This window comes from Oratosquilla oratoria, chromosome 19 (assembly GCF_046742065.1).
Source record: "Oratosquilla oratoria isolate Oo_2021 chromosome 19, ASM4674206v1, whole genome shotgun sequence".
Classification (NCBI taxonomy): domain Eukaryota; kingdom Metazoa; phylum Arthropoda; class Malacostraca; order Stomatopoda; family Squillidae; genus Oratosquilla; species Oratosquilla oratoria.
Genome location: NC_134795.1, coordinates 9,546,856 through 9,574,074, shown reverse-complemented (window position 1 = coordinate 9,574,074; position 27,219 = coordinate 9,546,856). Strand labels below are relative to the sequence as shown.

The window sequence follows — 27,219 nt, the reverse complement described above, 5'->3', positions numbered from 1 at the left end:
GCAGTAGTGATTACATGGTAGCAAGCAGCAATTGTTTTAGGAACTGTTTGGGGCACCCCAACACACTGGAGCCACATATCATTTGTCTATGATATAATAAAATCTTTTCTCATAGAAGAATGAAGCTAATTATGTACTATGACTGTCCCTCCTTTATGGTGTTCCCTTGCAACTGTCATTCCTCATTTCTATAATACTTGTGGAGTGGGGTAAGGGAAGAATTCTGCCAAATGGTCTCCTGTCAGCATGCTCCTTTGTTCCTTTGTAATCCTTTGATTCTCATGCCAATTTTAAAAGGTGATAAGGTGGGATGGAGTGATAGGACAAGGGATCCTGCTCTCTGTATGTTCATTCTACAAGAGATCTAGGTATAAAAAGGACTGGAGGGACTCCAACCAGATCCCTAAAAACTGGGTCATTAAATGTGCATGGTTGGAGTACAGATGAGAGTAAAAGGGAAGAAATTGGTGGTGTGTTCATGATAAAGAAAACTGATGTGTTAGCATTATGTGAAACTAGGTGGAAAAGCAGGGGTGATGTTGAGTTTGGGAGTATAGTGGGAAGAGTGTCAGGAATGATGGATATGGCTCTGCTGGTAAGTGGTGAGATAGAAAAGCATGTGGTGGAGTAGAGGAAAGTGTCTTTAAGGCTGATGTTGGTGATGGAAGATGTGGGTTTTTGTGAGTGCATGTGGACATGGTAGTAAGAAAAGTAATGAGGAAAGGGAGGCTTTTGTGGATAGATTGAAATGAGTGTTTAGTGTTATGAGAAAAGTAAATGTAGTCATGTTAGGGAATCTCAATGCTAGAGTTGGGGATGAGCCAATCCATGGAGTGGTAGGGAAGTTAGGAGTACCAGGTAAGAATCTTTGTGGAGAGATGATGTTGATGATGTGTCTGGATGTTCATGTTTTCAGGGAAAGAGTAGCAATGTCAAGACAATTTTTTGGTAGAAGGGAAATTGAGAGTAGAGGAAAAGTGGAGGAGGAGGAAAAGGGTGGGAGGTAGAGAGGTGCTGAGAGTTAATAATGAGAATGATAAGGAAAATGAGAAAGAATACTAAGACAAGCAGAGAGATGTACAGGAAGTGAGGAGGGAGAGAGGGGTAGTAGGAATAGACAATTGGATATGTCTTAAGGAGGAAGTGACCAGGTGTGCAAAGATGGTATGTGGAAAGATGGGAGGGTATAGAAGGAAGGGTAGCGAGTGGTGGGATGAAGAAGTGAAAGAGGTAGTAGAAGAGAAAATGTGAAACTATGTGAATTGGTTGCAAGGAAGGACGAGGGAAACATATTAAATGTACAAGAAGAGAAGCAAAAGGTAAGGTGCAGGAGGTTAAGATGAGACCAGATATAAAATGGGATAGGAGTATGGCAGAGAATTTTCAAAAGAATAAAAAGATGCTTTGGAAGGAAGTGAAGAGAGTGAAGGGGGTGAACCAGGTAGAGAGGAAAAGATAAAAGGTGCAAATGGATAAATGTTAATGAAAGTGAAGGTGAGAAGGGGAAGATGGGTAGAGTATTTTGGAGAAAAAAAATTCAATGTTGTTGTTGTTGTCGTTCCCTAGACTGTCTGTCCGAGCAGTCCCGTCTCCCCAAGGAAGGCCACAGCCGAAACTGGGTTTTTCCCACAAATCCTTTATAGAGTGTATGTTGTGTTGTTTGCGTGCATGATTGTGTATAATGCACGCAATGTAGGAGAGGTTGGGGACTGATTGATTTTGGCAGTGGGAGGAGAAAATGACAGTGATGGGAGCAGAAAATTATAGTGATATAGGAAAAGATGAGGTGCAAAGAGCATTGAAATTTATGAGAGCTGTCGGCACCTGGGTTGGATGGGTGTCATGTGAAGTGTCTGACAAAGGAACAGTTACAGTGGATTGGCTGGTGAGGTTCTCTAGTGTGTGTCTATGGGAGGGGAGTATGTCAGAGAACTGGAGGAAAGCTTGTACAGTTCTGATTTACAAAGGAAATAGGGACAAATGTTAAGTAGTTTTAGAAGGATCAGTTTGTTGAGTGAGATGGAAAGACTTATGGGAGATTGTTAATTGTGAAGAATAGGGAGAGTAAATGGTGAGAAACAGTGTGGGTTTAGGAAAGGTACATGGTGAGTGGATCAAATTTTTGTGGTAAGGCAGATTAGTTAGCAAATTTTGGCAAAAGGTAAGGGTGTTTTTTGGGGCTTTATGGATCTGGAGATAACTTATGAAAGGGTATGATAGGATGGCAATGTGGGAGGTATTGTAGATATATATGATAGTGGAACAGCTGTTAAGGGCAGTCAAAACCTTTTACAAGAGTGAAAGAACTTGTGTTAGGATTGGGAATGGTTAGAGAAAAATGGTTTGAGGTGAAGGTGGGACTGCACCAAGGCTGTGTTATGTCACCATGGCTTTTCAATGTACATATAGATAGGGTGGTATAGGTGGTACATGCAAGGGTGATGGGCAGATGATTGGAGATGGAGAGACTGGAGGGAAGTAGGAGATGAGCCAGTTGTTGTTTGCTGATGACAATGTGCTTGTGGCTGGGTCAGAGGAAGGTCTAAGGAAGTTGGTGAATTTGAGAAGGTATGTGATCAAAGAAAGTTGAAAGTAAATGTGGGTAAAAGCAAGGTTAGGTGTACAAGGTGAGAGAGTGACAATAGGATGAGTGGGGATGAATGCATGCCTTGGCTGGCTAACTCCCTTCTGAAGGGGAAGGAGCCTTTGGTATATAGATAGTGTAGTCTCAAATTTCACTGACTAGAATGTTAGCATAATGGAGAGAGTCATTGGTTTGAAGTGAATGTGGGACTGCATGAGGGTTGTGCTATGTTGCCATGGCTGTTCAGTATGTCCATGGATAGGGTGGTATGGAAGGTAAATGTGAGGGTGATGGGTAGGGGATTGGAGATGGTAAGAGAAACTTGAGGGAAGTGGAAGGTGAGCCAGTTGCTGTTTGCTGATGACACTGCACTTGTGGATGGGTCAGAGGTCTAAGGCAATTGATGATGGAGCTTGGGAAAGTATGTGATAGGAAGTTGAATGTAAATGTGGGTAAAAGCAAGGTGACAAGGTATAGAAGAGGTGAGGGTGGCAGTAGGCTGGAGATAACTCTTAAAGGAGAGAAGTTTGAGAAAGTGGATAGTTTTAAATTTTTAGGGTAGCATGTAGTGGGATGGAAGAGTGTGGGTGGAGGTAAACTGTATATAAAGGGAAGCTAGTAAATTTCTCGGGAATGTAAAGTGTCACGAGAAAAAAGTATTTGAGGACAGATTAAAAAAGAAGACTAAAGAGGTGACTCCACTTATGACATTGTATGGGGCAAAGGCTTGGAAATTATGTGGCAGAAAAGTGAAATTTACATGTATTTACATAGTTGTATCTTACAGGAAGAGAGCTATGCTCGTGGTGACCCACTTTTGTATCTTTCTGCATCCAATTTGTCATGTATAGTTTTAGCACTCACTGTTCGTATCTTTCAGCATTAATTTCTTTCTTAAAATCTTGAATAGTGTTTGCATACACTATTTCTTTATCTAAATTATTCCAGATATCCAGCTCTCAGTGTGGGAAGCTATTTTTTTTTTTTTTTTTTCAGATCCCTTCTATAGAGTTTCTTTTCATGTCCTCTTGTTTTTCCATTGTCCCATTTTAGTAAATCATTCTTATCACGGATTTCCATTCCTTTCATGATTCTATAGTCAGTAGATCTCTTTCTCTTCTCTGCTCCAGTGTTGGTGATTCCAATTTGGATAATCTTTGTTCATATGTTAATTTGGAAAGAGCTGGTACCAACTTTGTCGTTGCTCTCTGTATTCTTTCTAATTTCTTTATATTCTTTTTAGTACTGGGTGTCCATAGTGTTATTGCGTATTCCAGTTTTGGTCTTATTAATGTAACTAATATTTTTTCAATCATTTCTTCATCCAAATAGTCAAACGCCACTTTCATTGACCTTAACAGGTTGAAGGTTTCTCAGACTATTTTGTTGATATGTTTGTCCAGTGTCATGTCTTTGCTGATTATCACTCCAAGGTCTCTTTCTGAGTTCACTTTTTTTATTTCTTCTTCACCAATTTTATATATTTTTTATATTCTATTTTTGCTTTTTCCAAACTCCATTATACATTTCTTGATATTAAAGTTCACTTCCCACTTTTGAGTCCATTTCCAGATTTTGTCCAGGTCTAACTGTAATAATTATTACAGTTAGACCTAAAGAAAGTAAGAACAGAGGAGGATTATGAATTATAATTCATAATCCTCCTCTGTTCTTACTTTCTTTAGTATTTTTGCGTCATCTGCAAAGAAAGTCCTATAACACTCCACTCCTTCATCCATGTCGTGTGTGTATTTACCTAGCTGTATTACATGGGAAGGGGAGCTATGCTCGTGATGACCTGTTTTTGTATCTCGCAAGATCAAGTTTGTTCTTAAATTCTTGTATCGTGGTTGTACACACTATTTCTTCATCCAATTTGCTCCATATATCTATCACTCTGAGTGGGAAGCTGTTCTTTTTCAGGTCTCTTCTGCAGTTATCCTTTTTGAGTTTCATTGCATGTTCTCTTGTTTTTCCTCTGTCCCACTTTAATAAGTGTGTGTGTGTGTGTTTGTGAGAAAGAGAGAAAGAGAGAGAGAGACTATAACTCATTTTTACACAGCTTCCATGTAGGTGCCTGATGAACTAAATCAAAACTTTTTCCTAAAAAAAAAAAAAAAAAAAAAATCTACATCACATTATGAGTTCTCTTACCCCAGCTGGTGTATGATGTATATCCTTCATGGCTGGTGTATGTGCTGCTGCCCTAAACAGTGATGTCTTAGTGTCCTTTATCAGTGGTGCATCCTTCCGTCCAGAAACAGTATCACCAAACTGGGAAATGCGGTGAACACGCAGCAATACCTTCAACCAAATTATTATGTAATGTAATCAAAATGCATATGACTAACAACTCCAACAACTTTATCAGCCTTCTTTTACACATACAAAAAATTTCATGAGAATTCAAGAGAATAAACTACAGTAGGCCTATTTCAGAATACACATGAATTAATCCCAAGAACTTTGTCAACATTAATGTATATATCTGTATTGGCAGATGAAATACTATGTAAGAATCAAGTCTTTACCAACATTACAATGTTTTGCCCATCAGAATACAAAGTGAAAACATTGTCTTGGCTTTATATACAGTGATTTCTCTGCTACAAATATTGGCAGTTGCTATTTTCTCTAACAATCACTGTTATTACCTGCAAATAAATTCCTTATTCTAAATGTTACTTATCAATGTTATTGGACATGATAAGAAATGCATATCCACTGAAAGAATGTGCAATATTCCTTACCAGCATGTGCTTTTGTGTATTCACATCTAATGTCTTTAGGGTAAAAATTTCAAGGGTTGGGGTTGTCCAAATTTTGAGTTCATGTTCACTGTGATGATTTTGTAACAATTTAAAGTAAATGCACTGTAGAGTTGGTACTACAGACTCCAGATATAATTTGAAAAGTAACTACAAATACTGAAACTAATTGTACACTCTTATTCATCTACCACCTCAACCACACAAAACATCCATGCAGAAACACATGTACACTCAGATAACTAAACAAGCTCTTCAAGAAATACCACCAAACTCAATACTCCAATAATAATCACCAAATATAAACCCCACAGAGAAAACCCTCCAACACATGACAAGAACCACACTAGCATGTCTGCATTCAGGACATCATCCAGTATTAAGACAGTAACAACATAGAATAGGCCTGGCCACAGATTCAAACTGTCCCAGATGCAACCAATACATAGAAGACACTTAACACTTCATACTACAATGCCCTGCACTAATGATCCTGCCAACTAAGTTGCAGTTTCCTAGAGGCTGAAGGTCTTCTGCAAATGAGACCAGGGGCAATGGATTTATTGATTTTCTTATCTGAAATAATATAAAATCACTGCATTGTGTAGTGTCCTCTCATCTGAAAAAGACATACTATACAATGAAGTCTGTGCACATGCTATATACCATGAAGTCTGTGCAGTTTTTCTTCATCAGCATGACACATACCAATTGTCTGTGGAAATAGTGCTGTGACATAAAAAAACAGATCAAGTCACATTACACCATGCAAAGATAACTCATCAACCCTCTGAGGCATGGAAGTAGGAGATAAGCCTTATTACAGTGGGATAGAAGAAAAACAAGGGGACATGAAAAGCAACTCAAAAAGGATAGTTATAGAAGAGATCTGGATTAGTGTTATGTACATGTTTTGCTCATGTAAGAAGTGAAGCAGCTTTATGAGTTTATGATTCTATTTATGCCTATTTGTAGTATGTCTCAAGTATGATTTTGTATTGGTGTATTTTTGGGTACATGAGTTGTTGTGTGACAGTTGTGACTCCAGTTTTTCTGTATTGTGTTGGAAATTGTGGTTCATGTTACGTGAAGTCAAGAGTGGTATGTGTTGAATTTAATGGAGGTGTAGGGAGTTCTTAACCACTTCAGTATGACTCAAATCCTTGCACACAGCATCGGCTGTGACATGTAATTTACATCACACTACTCACATTATGAAATATATAGTCACCGCTATATTACTCATTCTCTTTTACTCTTCAGTAATAATAAACAGAGAAAACATGATCAAATCAGTTCACAGAATCTGTGGGTACCTTGTGTACAACTACATACATACATACATATACCAAGGCTTTTTCCCCCTTACAAGGGAGGTAGCCAAAAAGAATAAAGCATAAAATCATTTCCACCCATTCCATCCCTGAATACCCTCCACTCCCTTCCACCCTCCCTCTTATCTTAGCACATCCTGGATGACGGGTCATCCCTGCACCTTACCCTGGGTAAGAAGCAGTGTCGCAAGACAGCACATCCACAAATACAAAAAAAATATATATAATCAAGACGCCAACACCGTCATCCTCGTACACCCACTTGTGCCCCATGAAGCCTACATAGGCATCATCGTACCAAAGTGGTTAAGTTGGTTTCTATGTCATCAGGTTATAGAAGTGGAAGGGTAGCTACTGAGGTACTGACCTCCCTATGTGAAAAACTGGAATAGCAGAGGGGGAGATGGTTAGAACTGAGTGGGAAGGTGAACGCAGTTTTTGGCCCCAACCCAGAGACCAGGTACCAGACCCTTGGGACTGCACCTCCTTGATCTTGTACCAGTTTGGCACTAGTTGTTGTTTTTGGGTGTCCAGTAGTCCATTTGTTCTAGGAATATCTTCTTCCTTAATCATATACATGATGATTTAATTCAGAATTATATGGACTGGTTAGAGTTCAAAAACTTCTGTAGTGAAGCATGAACATACCCACATGGATATATAGTTATCAAGAAGTTACTTGTATCTCCAGATTCAGGAAAGTACCAACATAATTTCAATCATGTGTACATCCTAAAGAAATTTCTAAGAGAGCCATCTTTATGTCCTATATATAAATGAGCACAAACATATTCAATATGAAGATGGATATATTTACTCTCATGCTCCCACTTGGAAAGTATCATAGGATAATCTTGTTACGTATGTGGGGGGCGAGAATAGCACTGATGCTTTGTACAATGCCTTTGACTGCTCCATTGCTATCACCTGTAATACCTGCACAGATCATGAAGGTTTATCTGTAAAGCCTCTGATACCCTCACCTGTGAGTGAATATCCTGTAAATTAGAAGGGGACCACGTGCCAAACAGGCCTGAGTGTCACAATAAAACATCACTTATCTGGATCTACCTTATTATCCCCATATGTGTAAAATTCTACCAGAGCTTGGAAACTTCATGAAACTCATTCATCAACAGAAAACAGCTCATCTCTCAAAACTTAAAAGTTACTGATATTTTGAGCTAAATAACTCCATTATTTTTCAAGTGATTGTATATATACATATATCTATGGAAAGGAGAAAAGAAGGACCTTTTTTTTTCAATGAGAGACATTTTTAGAAATACCTAAAGCTATCCAGAGAGATTTTTTTTCTCCTGGAAAAAAAAAAAAAAAAAAAAAAAAAATCACCAGTATTTCTTAATTTATTTTTTGACAATGGCATTTGATAATTTAAATCTTCCTTGATCATAATTGATCTGCATATATCTACTGTATCCATACTAATTTTCAAAATATATTGAAAAATAGTTGACTAATAATGAAAAACACCAACTCGTTTTTTTATTATTTTTTTGTCAGTGGTGATTTACTTCGTATCTCTAAAAATAATGAACATGTTTCAATGACACTGGGATTTTATACTAAAGGTACAAAAGAATATACACACAAAAAATCATAAAGATAGGAACAAATTAATGTTACCCACTAAATAATGCCTCCTCTTAAATTATCAATAATGAGTTTGGAAGATGAGGCATAGGAAAAGTAGAGGGTACAAAAAACCTGGGGTGAGAATTTGGACCTATTTCCTCAAAGAATCTGAAATGACTATGATGAAAAAAGCATAACCACTTCTTGTTTCCATATGAAAATTTCAACAAAAGTAGTGATAAAGAAAATATATAAAATTACCTCCTTATTTACCTAGTTGTATTTACCTAGTTGTAATATTCGGGAGGGGAGCTATGCTCATGGTGACCCGTCTTTGTATCTCTCCGCATCAAGTTTTATCTTAAAATCTTGTATAGTGTTAGCACATACTGTTTTGTTGTCTAATTTGTTCCATGTATTTATCGCTCTGTGTGGGAAACTGTTCCTTTTCAAGTTTTTTCTATAACTATCCTTTTTCAATTTTTTTCCGTGTCCTCTTGTTTTACCGTTTTCCCACACTAATAGGTTGTTCCTGTCTAAAACTTCCATTCCTTTCATTATTCTGTAGATAGTTAGCAAATCTCCTCTTTCTCTTCTTTGTTCCAGAGTTGGTAGGTTCAATTTGGATAGTCTTTGCTCATATGTTAGTTCGGCGAGTGTCGGTGCTAGTTTGGTTGTCGCTCTTTGTAATCTTTCTAGTTTCTTAATATTCTTTTTGGTACTGGGTGTCCAAAGTGATGCTGCGTACTCAAGTTTTGGTCTTATTAGTGTAGTTAGTATTTTCCTTATCATTTCTTCGTCCATATAAGTAAATGCCACTTTGATTGCTCTCAATAAGTTGTAGGTTTCTCCGAACATCTTATTTATATGCTTATCTGGTTTCATGATGAGGGGAAACAGAGTAGGGAGAGGAGAACCCACCCTATTAGACTCATTGTTAAAGGTGGACCCACCTATGGCAAAACGAGTTGACTGGCTGTGATGCTTAGGAAATGATGAATCCTAAACAATCCTATCTATAATAAATGGAAGATATCTTAAATGATTTGAGGTTAAACTTTTTTTTTTTTTTTTTTTTTTTTGAGGGGGGGGAGCAAACTTGTTGCCAGGCTTTCACTAGCTTTGCATCAGTTTGATTCCTGACATTACTGTCATATAAACTTAGCATCATGCACAATAAAACTTTCTTTTGAGCACTTTTCTTTTTAACCCCAATTACACATCACAACTATGACCAATGAAATCATATTGCACAGTTATCAGGTTAAAAATTATCTGACAATCCCTCTCTCTCCTGAGAACATGTATGTCCAGAACTTTTCCAATCTTTACTTTGAGTACCACTACACAACCCATTAATGTCCTCAACTACCCTTCTCTATGTATACTTATATCTGGTTTTCTTCCTAAACACTGCTATCATCAATTCCCTTCCTAAACACATCTTTAACATAATCTCTCCAATATAATTCCTCACTGGCACACCAACCTTCCCTTCTACTCTATTCATTGGCTCATTTCCTACTCTAGCATTGAGATCCCCAACACCATTAAATTTATATTCCTCCTGAAACTCTCTAAATACTTATCTAAACTGATTCAAAAAGCCTCCCATTCGTCTTCACTCTTCTCACTACCAAGACTATATGGACTCACAAAAATCCTTGAAGACACTACCCTCCATTCCTCTACATACTTTCCTATGTCATCATTTATCAGCACAGAAAATACTTTCCTCTCTTGCCCCCTCTTCACTCATAGCATCCTCCCCACCACACTTCCAAACTCATAATCATCTCTTCCCTTCATCTTCATTTCACTTAATGCTAATACATCCACCTTCTCACAAATAAACCAATATTTTCCCTTTTACTCTCACTTGTACAATAACCATGTACATATATCTAATGACCCAATTATTATGGTTCTGGTTGGAGTTCTCCCAGACCCTCTAAGCCTTAATATTTCATAGGTTATACATAAAGAAAGTAGGATCCTTAGTCATGTTATTCCATCCCATTTAGTCACCTTTTATGACATGCACAAGAAACATGGTGTCAGAATTATTTTCTTCCAATACAGGGAGCATAGAGAAATGATAAAGGACAGTTCCAAGGAAACAGCATAGCAGCACAGAGGAGAGGTAAGTATGAAAATAATATTATTCCTCTGTCAGTAGAGATTTAACTTTAACATAGAAAATGATGCATGGTTCCAATCCACAGGGGTGCTCTAAAACAATCCCTAAAATATTGGCAACATGTTATCATGTAGCTAACCTCTTCAATATGCATCAAATATTTGAACGCACATCAGATTGCCTAATGTACAATGATGCATTACAATATGCACATTACAAAATATAAAAATATTGCTGTTATACTCATTCTCCTTCACCCTAAATAAATATAATGAAACAGAAAACATGATCAAGCCTGTTCACAGAATACAGGGGTCACTCAGTTACAACTACAAAATAAATATAATCATGAAGCCAACACCAGCATCCTTGTACCCACTTCCAACTCATGACATATATAGGCATCATTGTATCTAAGAAGTTAACATCCCAGTGCAAGAGCAACCCATGAAGATATATATTTTAGTGCTTTTCAATATTTCATTTCCAACTGGTTATATATACCATTATAGAGAAATAATGATATGTACAATTGAGATATATTCTATAGGGGTTTTCCCCCCTTATAAGGAAGGTAGTTAGCCAAAGCATGCACCCACCCGGCACCCATTGGTTTCCCTTTCATCTTAGTTCCTTATGGATGATGGGCTATCCTTGTCCCCTGTCCAGATCAAAAGCAATGCAGCACAACATAGCACATCCACAGCAGGGCCTGACAACTGAAATTGGTTTACCCCCACCACTTCATTTACATGGTGACCCTCCCTCTTTGTCCCCTCATGTGTAAATAGAGAAGACAAGTATAAACCCTTTTTGGCTGCATCAATTTATCATCCATTCACAACCACTCTCCACTCACACCTATTTCTTGCCTTCTACCTTTCTTGCTCAACAGACATTCCCTTTTTGCAGAAGGCCATCTTCACTTCCATCCACTTCATTCTAGGTCTTCCCCCAACTTCACCTCATCCACTTCTGCTCTCCACAATCTTTTTGTTAGTCTTTCTTCACTCATTCTATGTGCCAAAACCATACCAGTATTCTTAAATCAATCCAACCTGCCAGCTTCCTTTCCATCCCTGCTCTCCGCTTCATTTCTCATGGTATCCACCCTTATTAATCCCAACATACTTCTCAAACACTTCATCTCAAAAATATTTAAATTTCTCCTTTCCAAGTCTTTGCCCCATACAATGTTGTGGGCACAATCATCCCTTAGTATGGCTTTCTCTTTTGATCTATCCCCAGATACCTATTTTTCATGACACTTTTCATTCCTTCTTTCATTTTACAGTTTACATTCATCCCCATTCCTCCATTCATTGCTGCATGTGACCCTATATACTCAAAATTATCCATTTCCTCTAGCTTCTCCTTTATAATTTACCTCCAATTCTTTGCCCTTGTACATCTCACCACCTTACTTTTACCTACATTTACTTTAAACTTTCTCCTATCACTTACCTTCCCAAACTACATCACTAAGCCTCATACCCTCCTCTGACCCTGCAGTGTCATCAACAAACATCAACTGGTTCACTTCCCACATCCTTCCACTCAACTAACCATCTACAATCCCCTGCCCATCACCCTCACATTCACCTTTCATACCACCCCATCTATCTACACAATGAACAACCATGGTAACATAACACAACCCTAGTGAAGACCCCTCTTAACCTCAATCCACTCATTCACACAATTCCTAGCTCTAACGCAAGCTCTATTACTCGTGTAAAAGCTTTTGATTGCCCTTACCAGTTTTCCCCTATCACATATATCTGCAATAACTCCCATAAATGCAGCCAATTGGATATAAATTATTGAAGAGTAAAAAATATAATCATGGTGAGAGAATTTAATTGTGCAGAGGTGAAGTGGGAAGAGGAAAACAGCTAAGAAGAATTATGGGGCAATACATTGTTGAACATAGCAATAAGATGACGACACAACAGGTGAGTGTACCAAGACACAGAGCCAAAGATATATGAGCCTGACTGAATTTTATTCCAACAAAAGGTCCTTCAGGTGACTGAAACACTGAGTTACCAGTGCCCAAGGGGTAAAAGTAATCTGTGATCATGATATTACTGAATTCATTCAACAGGTAGGGAAGACAGAACCATGTGATAAATCATACAGACAAGGAAGATACAAATATTCTAAAGCTAACTATTTAGAACTATGAAAATAGCTTGAACTGGACTGAAGGAGGATCATTGAGACAAATGACACAAAGAATTAAGAATATTCCAGAATTTTTTTAATGCAGAGGTGAAGTATATGTCAAGGATAAGTGTGAGGAAATCAAAAAAAGAAGTACTGATCTAACAAAACATGCACAATAGCAAAACAAGAGATGGGGAATGGAAAAGGTAGGGAAGGAGCACAGAGAAGACAACAAGAGAATACCATAGAACTAGAAATACATGAAAATTAGAAGAGAGAACCACAGGGTGACCACAAAAAAAAGGGCCTCACACACACTTTTTGAGATATATCCTTCATTCATTCACTAATCACCCTTATTTTCCATGACATGACAGAAGTAATGTCTGTGAACACAACTAGATCTCAATGGAAAGTCCAGCAAAAAATATACTGCATTAAAAATTACAAGACAGGCTCATTCAAGAAAGTGCAGGGCACTCTTGTGCATCAGTTTGAATATGAAAAAAAAACCTCCAAAAGCAGAATTCAGGACTGGGTGGACCACTTTGAGAAATATGGGACAGTGGAGAACCTCAATGCAGCCAGTAACAACCATCCATGCCATTCAAGATGCCCCAGGAAGTGTACAGCTAAGCTAGTCAAAAGCATAAGAGAAAGGCTATAGCTGTCAAGATACTGGAGAAGATCCAGGAAACCCCAACTTCCCTTAACCTCCTTTGGACCTCAGATGAAGCTCACTTCCATTTTGAAGGAAAGATAAACTTGAAGACATATGTCTTCTGGGGGACCTCCAGACCCAATGAGGTAGCCATGAAGCCCCTACATTCCCCTAAGTGCAAGGTATAAAGTGCAATCTCACCCAGAGGCATCATCAGACCATTCTTCATCAAGGAATCTGGTGCGACAAAGACAGTCACCAAGGAGTGGTATGTTGAGGTCCTCAAAACCTTCAAGAGTGAGCTGCAGACCCTGTACCCATCACTTAAGGGGAAGTTCTGGTTCCAGCAAGATGGAGCAAGCTCTCACACCTCAAACCTGTCCTGAGATTGGCTGAAAGAGAACTTTGGTGGCCGTGTGATCACTCTTAAGGCTGATTTTAAGTGGGCACCTCACAGCCCAAGCCTTAGTTCCCCAGATTTCTTTCTCTGGGGTGTACACAGGGAGACCCAGATTTCTTTCTCTGGGATGTACACAGGGAGACCCAGGACCATCACAGAACTCAAGGAACCCATCAGAGAGGAGATCAGAGCCATTCCTCAGTCAGTCTGTAAGGACGTCAATGACAACTTTGTGCTGCGCATCAAAAAAAGCAGAGCTAAAAGGAGGTCATCTCAAACACATGCTCTAGAATAATGAAGAAAAGTCCAAAGACTCTCATGTTTTGATATGTTTTAAACAAAATTAACTATTTATCACCATAGTTTCAATTCTTGCAGAAAATTCAGAAATGAGACCTATAGAAAGTTGGGACCCATTTTTTTGGAGGGTCACCCTGTATGAAATGTTTAGAAATGAACTTTAGTTGTTCCACAGATTCATGAGTAGTAAGCTGAGGGACAGAGAGGGAATATCAAGTTAAAAGCTGAAAGGGTAGTATGTAAAGCAGAAAAAAAGCAAGCTTTAATAATAAACAAATATTTCCAATCAGTATTCACCAAGGAAGAGGACTTTCAGAAAAGATGAATGAGGTTAAGTAAGGTATATCATATAACATTGAATTAGAAGTACATTAAGTGAATATACTTCTACAGTAATTAGAAATGAGAAAGGTCTTGCAACCAGATGAGATCTTGAATTGGATTCTGGAAGAAGGCAGAGAACAAGCAAAGAATTGCTGAATTATGGACTAGTGTCTTTGACCTGCATGATAGCCAAAACATGTGAAAAAAAAATTTAGATGGATGATTTACTTGAAGGACAAGGGAATCTTGGTTGAAAATCGATTTTAATTCAGAGATGAAAAGTCATATTTCACCAACCTGTTAATTTTTTAATTTGAGAGCAGTTGATGTGCTGCATGAAAAAGAAGGGTGGGTAGATTATGTATACCTGGATCTGGAAAAGGCTTTTCACAAGATAGTGCACAAAAGATTAGTATAGAAGTTGGAAAAAAAAACAGGACTTAGAGGGAGCACACTCGATTGGACAAAGGATTTCCTGAATGATAGATGAATGTGAACAGTAGGAAAAGATGAAATGTTGGACTGGAGAGAGATAACTTATGGAGTATCCCAGGGCTTGATATTAGCACCAGTAATCTTCTTAAGGCATATCAAGGATATGAATAGAAGAAGTAGGTATGCAAACTTATTTACTGATGATGTCAAGATGATGAAGAGAATGAAATGTGAGGACTGTAAATTGCTATTGCAAGGCCTATAGTTTATGACTGCAGCCAGAAGTGGAGATACTGTCAGGGAGTTTTAAAATGGATGATGAATAGATCAAGCAATTGTTACCTCAAGTTCCACAAAGTAGAAATCCTGCAGTCCCATAGTGGCTGGCAACAGTAACCTCCCACATATTTCTCTGGGGACTTAGGACAACTGTCAGTTGTATCAGTGTGGGACTGTTTCTATGTCACTGGCTAAAAGTGGTAGGGGTGGAGCAGTTGCTGGCTGTTGGCTCACCATGTGTGAAAAAGTGTAAGAAATATAGTTGTATAGTGATCTTGAGCCCAATCCTGAAACTGAATGTCTGCCCCTCAGAGCTGCACCTAATGGAGGTGAGGGGGTTCATTGGTTTTGAAAATGGGCAGCTTTGTTGTCTATTTGGTAGGATTACTATATGCAAGTACCCATCATTGGTCCCTGGATGATAAAACAAATCACAAAGAAATAGGAGGAAAAGAATTATGGCATTTTAGTTAAATGATAAGTTGCTGGATAATCATAAAAATAGAACAGGGAAGACATGTAATTTGCAAATTAAGCATGTCATTTCTTTACATGGATTAGGATATGATGAAAAACAAAGGTGAAAATCTGATCCCTTCCCACACTGGGGGAACCAGTGGTGGTGTGGCCACCACACAGAAGGCTATGATAGAAACAGATAGCACATAAAAACAGCAACCACATTCATCCAAGAGCAGAGGAAGAGAAAAATTGACAGATGTGATAGTAAGGGATGAAAGAATAAGGCATCATAGCAAAATATTAAAAAAAGACACTGTCTAAGAGGTTAGGAAGCATAGCTTTTTACATAGAGATATCAATGTCTAGAACATATAAAAAGAAAAAATCCAGGACAACATTATAAGACAACTATGAAAAAGTTTGGCAAGTGGAGCTCTAGAGACAGAACCCCACGAGCATAGCTCCATAGACTGCCGAATAAGATGAAAATTCTCAACAGTGCAAGGAAAGCAAGAGGCCTGGGTTATATTGAGTGGGAGGGGAAACACTTGTGGTTGCTCAAAATTATCTCAGTGCAGTGTTGAATGTGTCTATTGTGAGAAAATGCAAGAGAACATTAGCGAATCAAGACAAAACGGCGACAAGTTTGACTCGAATGTCGACATAAACACAGAGCCCTCTGGAGGCACTATACCAAAACTAAATGTAAAGAGAGACTTTGAAACCCCAAGAGGGATTATTAAATTGTAAAACGATGACCCATTTTCTGGCTTTGGTAAGTATGAAAGAAGAAATTTTAATCAAATCATAGACATGGAAAGGGAGATGAATTTTAATAGAAACTCATGGGAAAGAAGTCATGGAATGAAGGAGATTGTGATTTTAAGGAAAAACTATTTTGAAGTAAATGGAAAGGTATGTGAACTAAAGAATTCCAAAATAAATAATGAGTTAAGTGAATTAGAAAAAAAAACCAATTGAGGTTAAATGTGAAAATGAAAAGATGAACAACAATGATACTACCAATAGTGAGAATTTAAAGAGGTAAATCACAAAATACAGATGTCAGAAAGAATTGAAGAAAAATTAGGTGAGGAAAATTTGCAGATTAGAAATGAAATAAAAACTGAGAAAAGTAAGAGATAGCTTTTAAAGAAATAGTACAGGAAAATGCAAAGGACACAATTATTCAAGTAATCAAAGAAAAAGCAAATTTGGTCAGAGAAACAATGGATAGAAAAAAGTGTATTGTAGTATATGGATTAAAGGAAAAACATGGTTTGGTTAGGTACTTGAGAGAAAAAGCATAAAAAGAAATGGCAAAAACAATTCTAAAAGAAGTACAAGATGATGACCAAGAAGTAGAAAAAAGAAATAGAAGTATACAGATTGGAACAATACTCTAAAGAAAGAAATCAACCTCTAAAGAAAAAAAAAGAAAAAAGAAAAAAAAAAAAAAAAAAAAGATAAAAAATGGTAGTAGAAGACATATTAGCAAAATCAGGTAAGTTAGCAAAGAGTAAACATTACAACAATATATGAATAAAAAGAGAAATGAATGTTGAGGAAAGAGAAAAAGAGAAAACACTATAAGATGAAGCTAAATAAAAAAATGTGAAGAGAACAGAGACCAAAACCAAGGAGTTCTATTGGAGGGTCATAGACATGAGGCTGAGAAAATGGTACACCAAGGTAAGCAAAATGAAAGGAACAGAAAACAGGATGGGGAAGAAGAAAAAATTAAAAGAAGCCTATACTAACATAGGTGAATTAATCTCAGGATTGAGTGCACTAAATGATTATTTGTCAGAAGAAAAACTAGACATAATGGGAATTGTGGAGATTAAAGTGGTCCACTACCACCTAATAGTGTTGGACATGGGTTACACAGTTATTGGATTAAACAGAAACGAGAAACAGGGTGGAGGAATCATGTTTTTGGCCAAGAAAAACTTAAATGTGACAAAGGTTATTGAGGGTAAAAACAGTGTACAAATAATCATGATGAAAGTTGAAGAGAGCAACATGAAATGTAGAAAGTTTGTGGTGATTTATGTACCCCAAAAACGGGCTCTTAGAAAGAGGGCAAGCATTAAAAAATTTTAGAAGCTACAAGGCATTCATTAAACAAGATGATGAAGAATGGAGGTGACCTGGTACTTATGGGAGATTTTAACTGCAAGGAAATCTGTTGGGAAGAGATGACAGTGAAAGGCGTAGAGGATCTATTGGGAAATATATTACTTGACATGACTATTGAACATACAATAACACAATGGGTAAAAGAAAATACGAGATATAGAGGTAATGAAGAACCGACGAGACTAGATTTAATATTTACAACAGAACCTGAAATTGTGGATAAAATTGAATATAAGACACCATTTGGAAAGAGTGACCACATACTAATAGAGGTTGAACTAAAGGAGGAAATATATATAGAGAGAAATGAGAAATACAGAAAAGGAAGACTGATATACAACAAAATAAACTTTCGGAAACTTAAGAAATTCTTTCAAAATGCAAATTGGGGAAACTTTTTCAAAGAGGAGACACAAATGGGAGAAAAATGGATAATTTTGATGGAAATTTATAATGAAGGAGTGAATAAATATGTACGAAGACTTAAAAAGGAAAAGGTGTACATTAAATGCTGGGTCAACAGAAGATGAGGCGAAAGTAAGGTGAAAGAAGAGATAAAGCTTGGAAAATATGAAAAAGAGATAAAAAAAAACCTGGAAAATGGCAAATATATATCAATCAGACATGAATATGTAAAAGTGTACAATGAGGAAAAAAGAAACTATGAAAAAGACATAGAAAAATGTAAAGATCAACCCAAACTATTCTATAAGTGAATGGTAAACTAAAAAATAAACAGGAAATGGTGAAACTATGCCACAGAAATGTAGAATATACTGAAGATTTAGAAATGGCTGAAGTCATGAACAATCACCTAAAGTCTGTTTTCACTAGAAAAAAGTACAGCATTGTGATGAAGGAATTAAAGTCCAATCACCTCCACCATGAGGGAAATAACAATAACACAAAAAGAAATAATGGATCAACTAACAAATCTTGATATCAAGAAATCCCACTTCCCATATGGAATTCCAACTGGATACTAAAAGAAGAATTAATGAACAATATATAACATAATAAGTTACTCAAAGAAGGAAAAATACCATAGGACAGGAAAAATGCTAATATTGTACCAATATATAAAGAACCAACAAATTACAGACCAGTCTCACTTACAAGCACTGTAGCCAAAATTTGTGAATTAATTATCACGAATAGATGGATAAAACACCTGGAAGAAAACAATATAATACACCTGAGACAATTTGGATTCAGACAGAGAAGATCATGTGCTATAAACTTAATCTGTTTCTACTCAAGACTTATATAGTATAAGAAAAGGATGGATGAGCTGATTGTACTTTCCTAAACTTACAAAAAGCCTTCAACAAAGTACCACACAGAAAATTATTAAATTAAAAAAAAATTGGAAAACATAGGAGGGATACTAGGTAAATTACTAAACTGGATAGAGGATTTCTTGCATGGTAGAAAAATGAGAGTAGTGCTCAAAGAATAGAGTTCAGCTTGGGAGGTGATTAGTGGAGTTCTACAGGGATCAGTATTGGCTCCAATAATGTTTGCTATTTATGAGAATGACATGGATGAAGATGAGGAATATTACATGAGCTTCTTTGCAGATGATGCTAAATTGTTGAGGAAAGTGAATACTGATTGTGAATCACTACAGAGAGACATCACAAGGTTTGGAAATGGAACCAAAAGTGGTAAGTAAACTTCAACATTAAGAAATGTAGCATAATGGAATTTGAAAAGAGTAAGAGAAGAGTATCAGGACAATATATAATTGGAACAAAGGAAGTAAAGAAAGTGGGATCTGAAAAAGACCTGGGAGTAATCATCACAAATGACATGTCTCCTGATAAACAGATAAACAAAATTGTTGGAGAATCCTACAACTTGCTAAGATCAATAAAGGTGGCTTTTACCTATTTGGATGAAGAAATGGTGAAGAAAATACTAGTCACACTGATAAGGCCTAGACTGGAGTATGCTGCAACACTATGGTTACCCAGTACCAAAAAGAATATAAAGAAAATTGAAAGAATCCAGAGAGCAACTACAAAGATGGCCCCAACACTTTCAAAACTGTCATATGAGGAGAGATTGTCAAAACTGAAATTATCGACTCTGGAACAAAGAGGAGAAAGAGGGGACTTGCTAACCATCTATAGAATCATGAAAGGCACAGAATTCCTTGATCAAGAAGAGTTACTAAATAGGATAAGAGAAATATTAGGGGACATTAAAAGAAACTCAAAAAGGACAGTAATAGAAGAGATCTAAAACAAAAAACAGATTTCCACACAGAGTGGTGGTTATCTGAAACAAACTGGATGAAAAAATAATGTGTGCAAAAACTATACATAAATTTAAGAGCAAACTAGACACTGTGAGATACAAAGATGGTACACCATGAGTGTAGCTCCCCTTCCCGTAAGATACAACTAGGTAAATAGAAGTATGTTAGAAAATAAGAGAATAGGAGATGGGATCCTTTGAGTGTTGCTCCTTTCCTGTAACTACAATTTGGTAAATACACACACATAGTTTAAAGACTATCTTTTGCACTTATTGAAAATGAACAATAGCTGCAAGACCATCACTAAAATATCCTTTGGGGAGTGAAGCTATTACAAAAACAAAAGAAGAGAAAGATTTAGGATTCCTGATCAAAGATAATCTGTCACCTGACAGACATATCAGAGGATTGTGATAGAGAAATATGAACTACAGCAGAAGATTAAAGTGTTTCTTCACTATATGGAAAAAGAGATGATGAAAAAACTCAGAAACTTTGATCCACGTACGATTAAAATATGTGTCAGAGGTGTGTTCCCCAAATAGTGAAGGATACAAACAAGATTGAGAGAATACAAAAGGCAGCAACCATACTGGTTACCAACCTGGCAGACAAACCATTTGAGAAAAAGATTAAAAGCACTGGGTCTGTCAACTCTGAAAGACTGAAGAGAAAGAGGATATATGAATAAAGAATTCAGGTTGCTAAAGAGGATAGACTGCATGACAGAAGAGATTTCTTGATTATGGATAGGAGGGCATTAACCTCTTCAATACAAGTCAAATACTTGTGTGTACATTATGTTGCCTGATATACATTGGACCACAATACACACATTATAAAATATAAAGTTAAAGCTATTCACCCAGAATATCTATAACCACAAAATATGCAATCAAGCCTGTTCACAGATTACAGGGGTCACTCAGCTACAACTATAAAGTAAATATAATCAGGATGCTGACACCAGTATCCTTGTATATCCACTTGTGCCTCAAGATGCCTATGTAGGTGTCATCTTATTCTAAGACTTAAGAGATCATGAGAAGAAACTAAGGGAGACTACAAGTCTAAAGGATGTAAAGAAATACAATTTTCTATATAGATACATAAATACTTTGAGTAGCTTAGAAAATTATATAGCCCAAGCTAGAATAATACATGAATTCAAACTGATATATAAGTGAAAATTAAAGACATAAACCAAGCTGGAACTGAACATGAATTGGAGGCTAAGTATGATAGATTGGAGAATAGGAAAAGGGACCCTATGAACATAATTCTTTTCTTGTACACTTTGGTGACATAAACACACGCACACACACAGGTTTGAAAGTGATGGGACCATTTTCGTGGTTGCTCTCTGGATTCTTTCAATTTTCTTTATATTCTTTTTGGTACTGGGTGACTAGTGTTGCAGCATATTCCAGTCTAGGCCTTATTGGTGTGACTATTTTTTTTAACCATTTCTTCATCTAAATAGGTAAAAGCCACCTTTATTGATCTTAGCAAGTTGTAAGATTCTCCAACAATTTTGTTTATTTGTTTATCAGGGGACATATCATTTGAGATAATTACTCCCAGGTCTTTTTCAGATCCCACTTTCTTTACTTCCTTTGTTCCAATTGTATATTGTCCTGATATTCTTTTTTTACTTTTTCCAAACTCCATTATGCTACATTTCTTAATGTTGAAGTCTACTTCCCACTTCTGACTCCATTTCCAAACCTTGTTTAGGTCTCTCTGTAGTGATTCACAATCTGTTTTGGTTTTCACTTTCCTCAACAATTTAGCATCATCTGCAAAGAAGCTCATGTAACATTCCATATCTTCATCCATGTCATTCACATAAATAGCAAACATTATTGGAGCCAATACTGATCCCTGTGGAACTCCACTAATCACCTCCTCCCAACCTGAACACTTTTCTCTGAGCACTACTCTCATTTTTCTACCATGCAGGAAATCCTCCATCCAGTTTAGTAGGTTACCTTGTATCCCTCCTATGTTTTCCAATTTTTTCTAACAATTTTCTGTGGTACTTTGTCGAAGGCTTTTTGTAAGTCTAGGAAAGCATGATCAGCCCATCCATCCCTTTCTTATATCATATCTGTTAGTCTAGAAACAGATTAAATTTACAGCACATGATCTTCCCTGTCTGAATCCAAATTGTCTTGAGTTTATTATATTGTTTTCTTCCAGGTGCTTTACCCATCTATTCTTGAATTTTTTTTCATAATTTTGGCTAGTGCTTGTTAGGGAGACTGGTCTGTAATTAGTTGGTTCTTCTTTGTTTCCTCCTTTATATATTGGAACAATGTTGGCATTTTTCCAGTCTTTTGGTATTTTTCCTTCTTTGAGTGAGCAATTTATTATGTTGTATATTTTGTCCATTAGTTCTTCTTTGCATTCTTTTAGTTTCTCTTTTCCTCTCTGTGCACTTTTACATATTCACTTCTATGGTTGATAAATATTTGCCATTTTCCATGTGTTTTATCTTTTCTCCATAGTGTTTGATGGGATCATGTTGAGTGCCACAGGCCATTAAAATCAAATTTAGGAATTATGAAAATGAAGAAAGAACTACAGAGGAAAATACATGAATGGGATGAAAAGAATAGGAGAAAAGAGGCAGATATTAATAATATATATTATATAGAATTCAGAAAGGCAGGAGAATAATCTTACGATACCCACCCAGCAACAATGATATTTTTCACAAATAGAATATACAAAAAACACACATAGATTCTCTTACAATAATACTAAATGGCCTATTCTAAAGCATATGCAAGACAAATTATAAGAGATAATGTTTTTGGAAATTCAGATTACATTTATCAGATAAACTTAGAAAAACCAAATCAAGAGAAATAATAAGTGTAAAACAAAGAAATTACATAGAACAAATATAAAAAAGGGAAAATAAAACAAAACAGAAGATAGATTAATTGGGAAGACAGGATGTTCTCAGGGCTTCCAACATCACTGATAATTATATAATTCAAGTTATGTAAAACCACATTCTCATACAGGCTGACACAAACAGCTTAACTTTATAATTACTTAAACTGCAATTTTTTCCTGAATCTAGAGAAACAATACAGACTAAAATATATATATGAAACAATTTTCTTTTCTTAGACCTATACTGGAACTTAATTTCATTTTATATGTTCACAAAGATCACAGTTTAGTAGCAGGCTAAATAAGGGCATGCAGTATAGGAATAAGTGCAAAAAAGCACTTGTCATTTGCTGGAATGGATTGGTATGTTCTTAGCGATACTTGTAGTGAAGCTTTCTTTTTATACAGTGTGTAAACAATCTAAAATAATGTATCTAATTTGTCATGTAAAGAATAATTAGTTTTATCTAGTAGTAACAAATCACCATAATTAACATTTTTAACGGCACACTTGGGCAGAGATGAAAAAAATATATATATTACTTTGTAGACATCATTGTTTACAAAGCTTGTGTCATCTAGGAGGTATAGTGTTAACATGTTGCAGTATTGTGAAGGAGTACACTGCAAAAATATTTAATGCATCATATATACAACCCTTGCTTTTTTGGGTGCCCAAAGACAGCACTACAAAACCAACATGCACACAGGTAAGCACCATTGATGTGCCAATAATAAAACTTCTTCAATGATATATTCTAGTTCAAACTGATACCCCATATATATGCCCTTTATCCACACATCTTGGCTGTTGTCATAGATATCAAGGGAGTCCAGACTACTCTCAAAAGACAATGAAAAGCTCTCAACATCGCTGAATATTATCTGTTTTGCTAATGGATGCTTGGGTTGGTATACAACTTGTGACATCACTGGAACTAATAGCAAGAAATTGCACTGTATGCGCTGCTTTAGAATGCAGATTAGCAATGACAAATATTTTCATAAAAAAGTCCCTCAAATAGCACTTTTGAGATATTTGTTGTAAACATGGTTCTTGTGATAATAAATGACATTATTTAACCTTTAAGAGGTCATGAGAATAAATTTAGAAAGACTAAATGTCCAAAGGATGCCAAGAATTTTTTTTCCATATACATACATATACCAAGGCTTTTTCCCCCTTACAAGGGAGGTAGCCAAAAAGGGAAGGCATAAAATCATTTCCACCCATTCCATCCCTGAATACACTCCACACCCCTCCACCCTCCCTCTTATCTGAGCACCTCCTGGATGACGGGTCATCCCTGCACCTTGTCCACTGCCCTGGGTCAGAAGCAGTGTCGCAAGACACAGCACATCCACAGCAAGGCTGCTTCATTAAATCGGCAACCCCCCCTCTCCGTCCCCCCATTGCATAAAAGGAGAGGACGGGGAGAAATCCCTTCAGGCTGCGTCAAATTTTGCTCACACATACTACTTCACCCCCATCCGCCCACCCATTCCACCTCATGCAATCACAACATCATCCATATACAACCATTCTCCATTCACCCCTGTCTTCTGTCCTCTCCCATCCTTCCTCAACAGACATTCCCCCTCTTCCCCAAAGCCCCCTTCACCCCATCCATCCATCTCATCCTAGGACGTCCCCTCATGTTCACTCCCTCCACATCTGCCTTCCATACCTCTTTTACTAGTCTTTCTTCACTCATTCTTTCCATGTGTCCAAACCATCCTAATATTCTTTCATCAACCCTATCTCCCAGCTCCTTTTCCACCCCTGTTCTCCTCCTTACCTCCTCATTTCTCACTCTATCTAACCTAGTAACCCCCATCATACTTCTCAAACACCTTATCTCAAACACATTCAAACTCCTTCTCTCTTCTTCTCTTATGTTCCATGTTTCTGCCCCATACAGTGCTGTTGGCACAATCACTCCTTCATATAGTCATCTCTTAGCATTCATTCCCAAATGTCTATTCCTCATTACACTCTTTAATCCACCAAGGCATTTTTCCATATAGATTCATAAATACTTGGAATAGATTAACACATGAATTCAAATATAAATATGATAATTGGAAATCACATGAATTCAAATATAAATATGATAATTGGAAATCAAGGATATACACTAAGTTGGAGCTGTACATGAATTTGAAGCTAGATATTATAAATTGGAGAGTAGGAACAATATATTCCTTGTTAGACATCTTAATTGCACTGAGGTTGATTAGGATGAGTGGGAAGCTGGTGGCAAGGCAGATACCTTTGTGTAATACCCTGCTAAATATAGCAATGGAGAACACAATAATCCAATGGGTAAAGGTGACTTAGGTTAGAGGAAATAACATTCCAACAAGGTTGGATTGGCTCCTTACTAAGGACACCACAGGCTCTCTGAAATTCCTTTGTCCTATACAAAAAAGTGTAACAACTGAATTTCAACTGATGATGAAAATGAGCCAAGGAATGAAGCACACAGGCAAGTCAGACTCAATTTTGGGAATGCACATGTTTCAGGTTTGAAGAAATTCTTTAAAGAAACAGACTGGGAGGTATTTGTGAATACCATGAATACTACTGGAACTATGAGGAAATGAGAAAACTTTCTTTACATTTATAACCTGTGAGTAAACAAACCTATGACAAGATTAGTGGACGAAAGGAGAAACAAGATTGGTTCAACACAATGTGTGCAAACACTATACAAGATTTTAAGAAAAAAACTTGATGCTGAGAGATACAAAGACAGGTCACCACGAGCATAGCTCCCTTCACGTACAATACAACTCTCTATGTCTTTGGTACTGTCTTCAGAGAATCATGAGGTATCACTGGAATGACTGTATCAGACCAGAGACTGCCATTAGACTTAGTCTAGGCCAGTTACCTGCATAATTTGTGAATGACAACTCTGGTTATATCTGCATGTGCCACAGAAGTAAATTGCCTCACTCTAGCCTTATCCATACATTAATTCAACATTTGGGAATGGACGCTAAGAGGAGAATGTATGAAGGAGTGATTGTGCCAACAGCACTGTATGGGGCAGAAACATGGAACATAAGAGAAGAAGAGAGAAGGAGTTTGAATGTGTTTGAGATGAGATGTCTGAGAAGTGTGATGGGGGTTACTAGGCTAGATAGAGTGAGAAATGAGGGAGTGAGGAGGAGAACAGGGGTGGAAAGGGAGTTGGGAGATAGGGTTGATGAAAGAGTATTGGGATGGTTTGGACACATGGAAAGAATGAGTGAAGAAAGACTAGTAAAAGAGGTATGGAAGGCAGATGTGGAGGGAGTGAACATTAAGGGACGTCCTAGGATGAGGTGGATGGATGGGGTGAAGGGGGCTTTGGGGAAGAGGGGAATGTCTGTTGAGGAAGGACGGGAGAGGACAGAAGACAGGGGTGAATGGAGAATGGTTGTGTATGGATGATGTTGTGATGCATAAGGTGGAATGGGTGGGGGGATGGGGGGTGAGGTAGTATGTGTGAGCAAAATTTGACGCAGCCCGAAGGGATTTCTCCCCGTCTTCTCCTTTTATGCATGGGGGGACGGAGAGGGGGAGTCGCCGATTTAATGAAGCGGCCCTGCTGTGGATGTGCTGTGTCTTGCGACACTACTTCTGACCCAGGGCAGTGGACAAGGTGCAGGGATGACCCGTCATCCAGGAGGTGCTAAGATAAGAGGGAGGGTGGAGGGGTGTGGAGTGTGTTCATGGATGGAATGGGTGGGAGTGATTTTATGCCTTTTCCTTTTTGGCTACCTCCCTTGTAAGGGGGAAAAAGCCTTGGTATATGTATGTATGTATGTCTTCACTTAGTGGCTTTTTAGGCCAATCTGGTAGCTGATACCAGTCACTTGGGAGATGTAGTTCTAGCTAGAGTAAATCTAGCTAAAATGTCTACAGTGTACACATATCTTAAGAGACATTTGGGACAATGGAATGATTCACTTAACCTGGTCAACTCAATGACATAACATCAACATAAACTTCAGTAGACATTCTCTGTAGCCATCACACAACGTTCAGGATATACCAACACAGGTTAGGCTATAAAACAGAGAATGCATACCCACAATGTCTAACTGCTTCACATAACTTAACATCACACACTGAACTGCACTTACAACAGACACAAATAAAGTGTATCTGAGGTGGCGGACCTTTATCTGGAGCCCATGAGGGAAACAAGTTTCCTCCATTGGTCCAGTGTCATACCCCATTAATACCATGGACAACCCTATTACTACTATTCCTACTATTCATTTCTCATTTGCATACGGTGAAATGTGAACTACAAGAATTGTCACAGAACATTTTAACATGGGACAAGTGTGAGTGTAGTTTCAGAGGGATTAGACTGTTAAGTGTAGTTGGGAAGGCTTATGGGAGGATCTTAACTGAGAGCGTTAGGAGGGAGTAATTGGTGAGGAACTGTGTGGGTT

The 27,219-nt window shown here is 37.3% G+C and overlaps 1 protein-coding gene across 2 annotated transcripts in view; it reads right to left on the bottom strand.

Annotated features, from left to right (window-relative positions):
- Smg5 (Smg5 nonsense mediated mRNA decay factor) overlaps positions 1–27,219 on the bottom strand; it is a 78,221-nt gene that overhangs the window by 12,953 nt on the left and 38,049 nt on the right. For both annotated transcript variants that reach the window (XM_076202603.1, XM_076202604.1), the window contains one exon: positions 4,739–4,888. In XM_076202603.1, the coding sequence (XP_076058718.1) occupies positions 4,739–4,888 (150 nt within the window). The remainder of the gene's footprint in view (positions 1–4,738; positions 4,889–27,219) is intronic.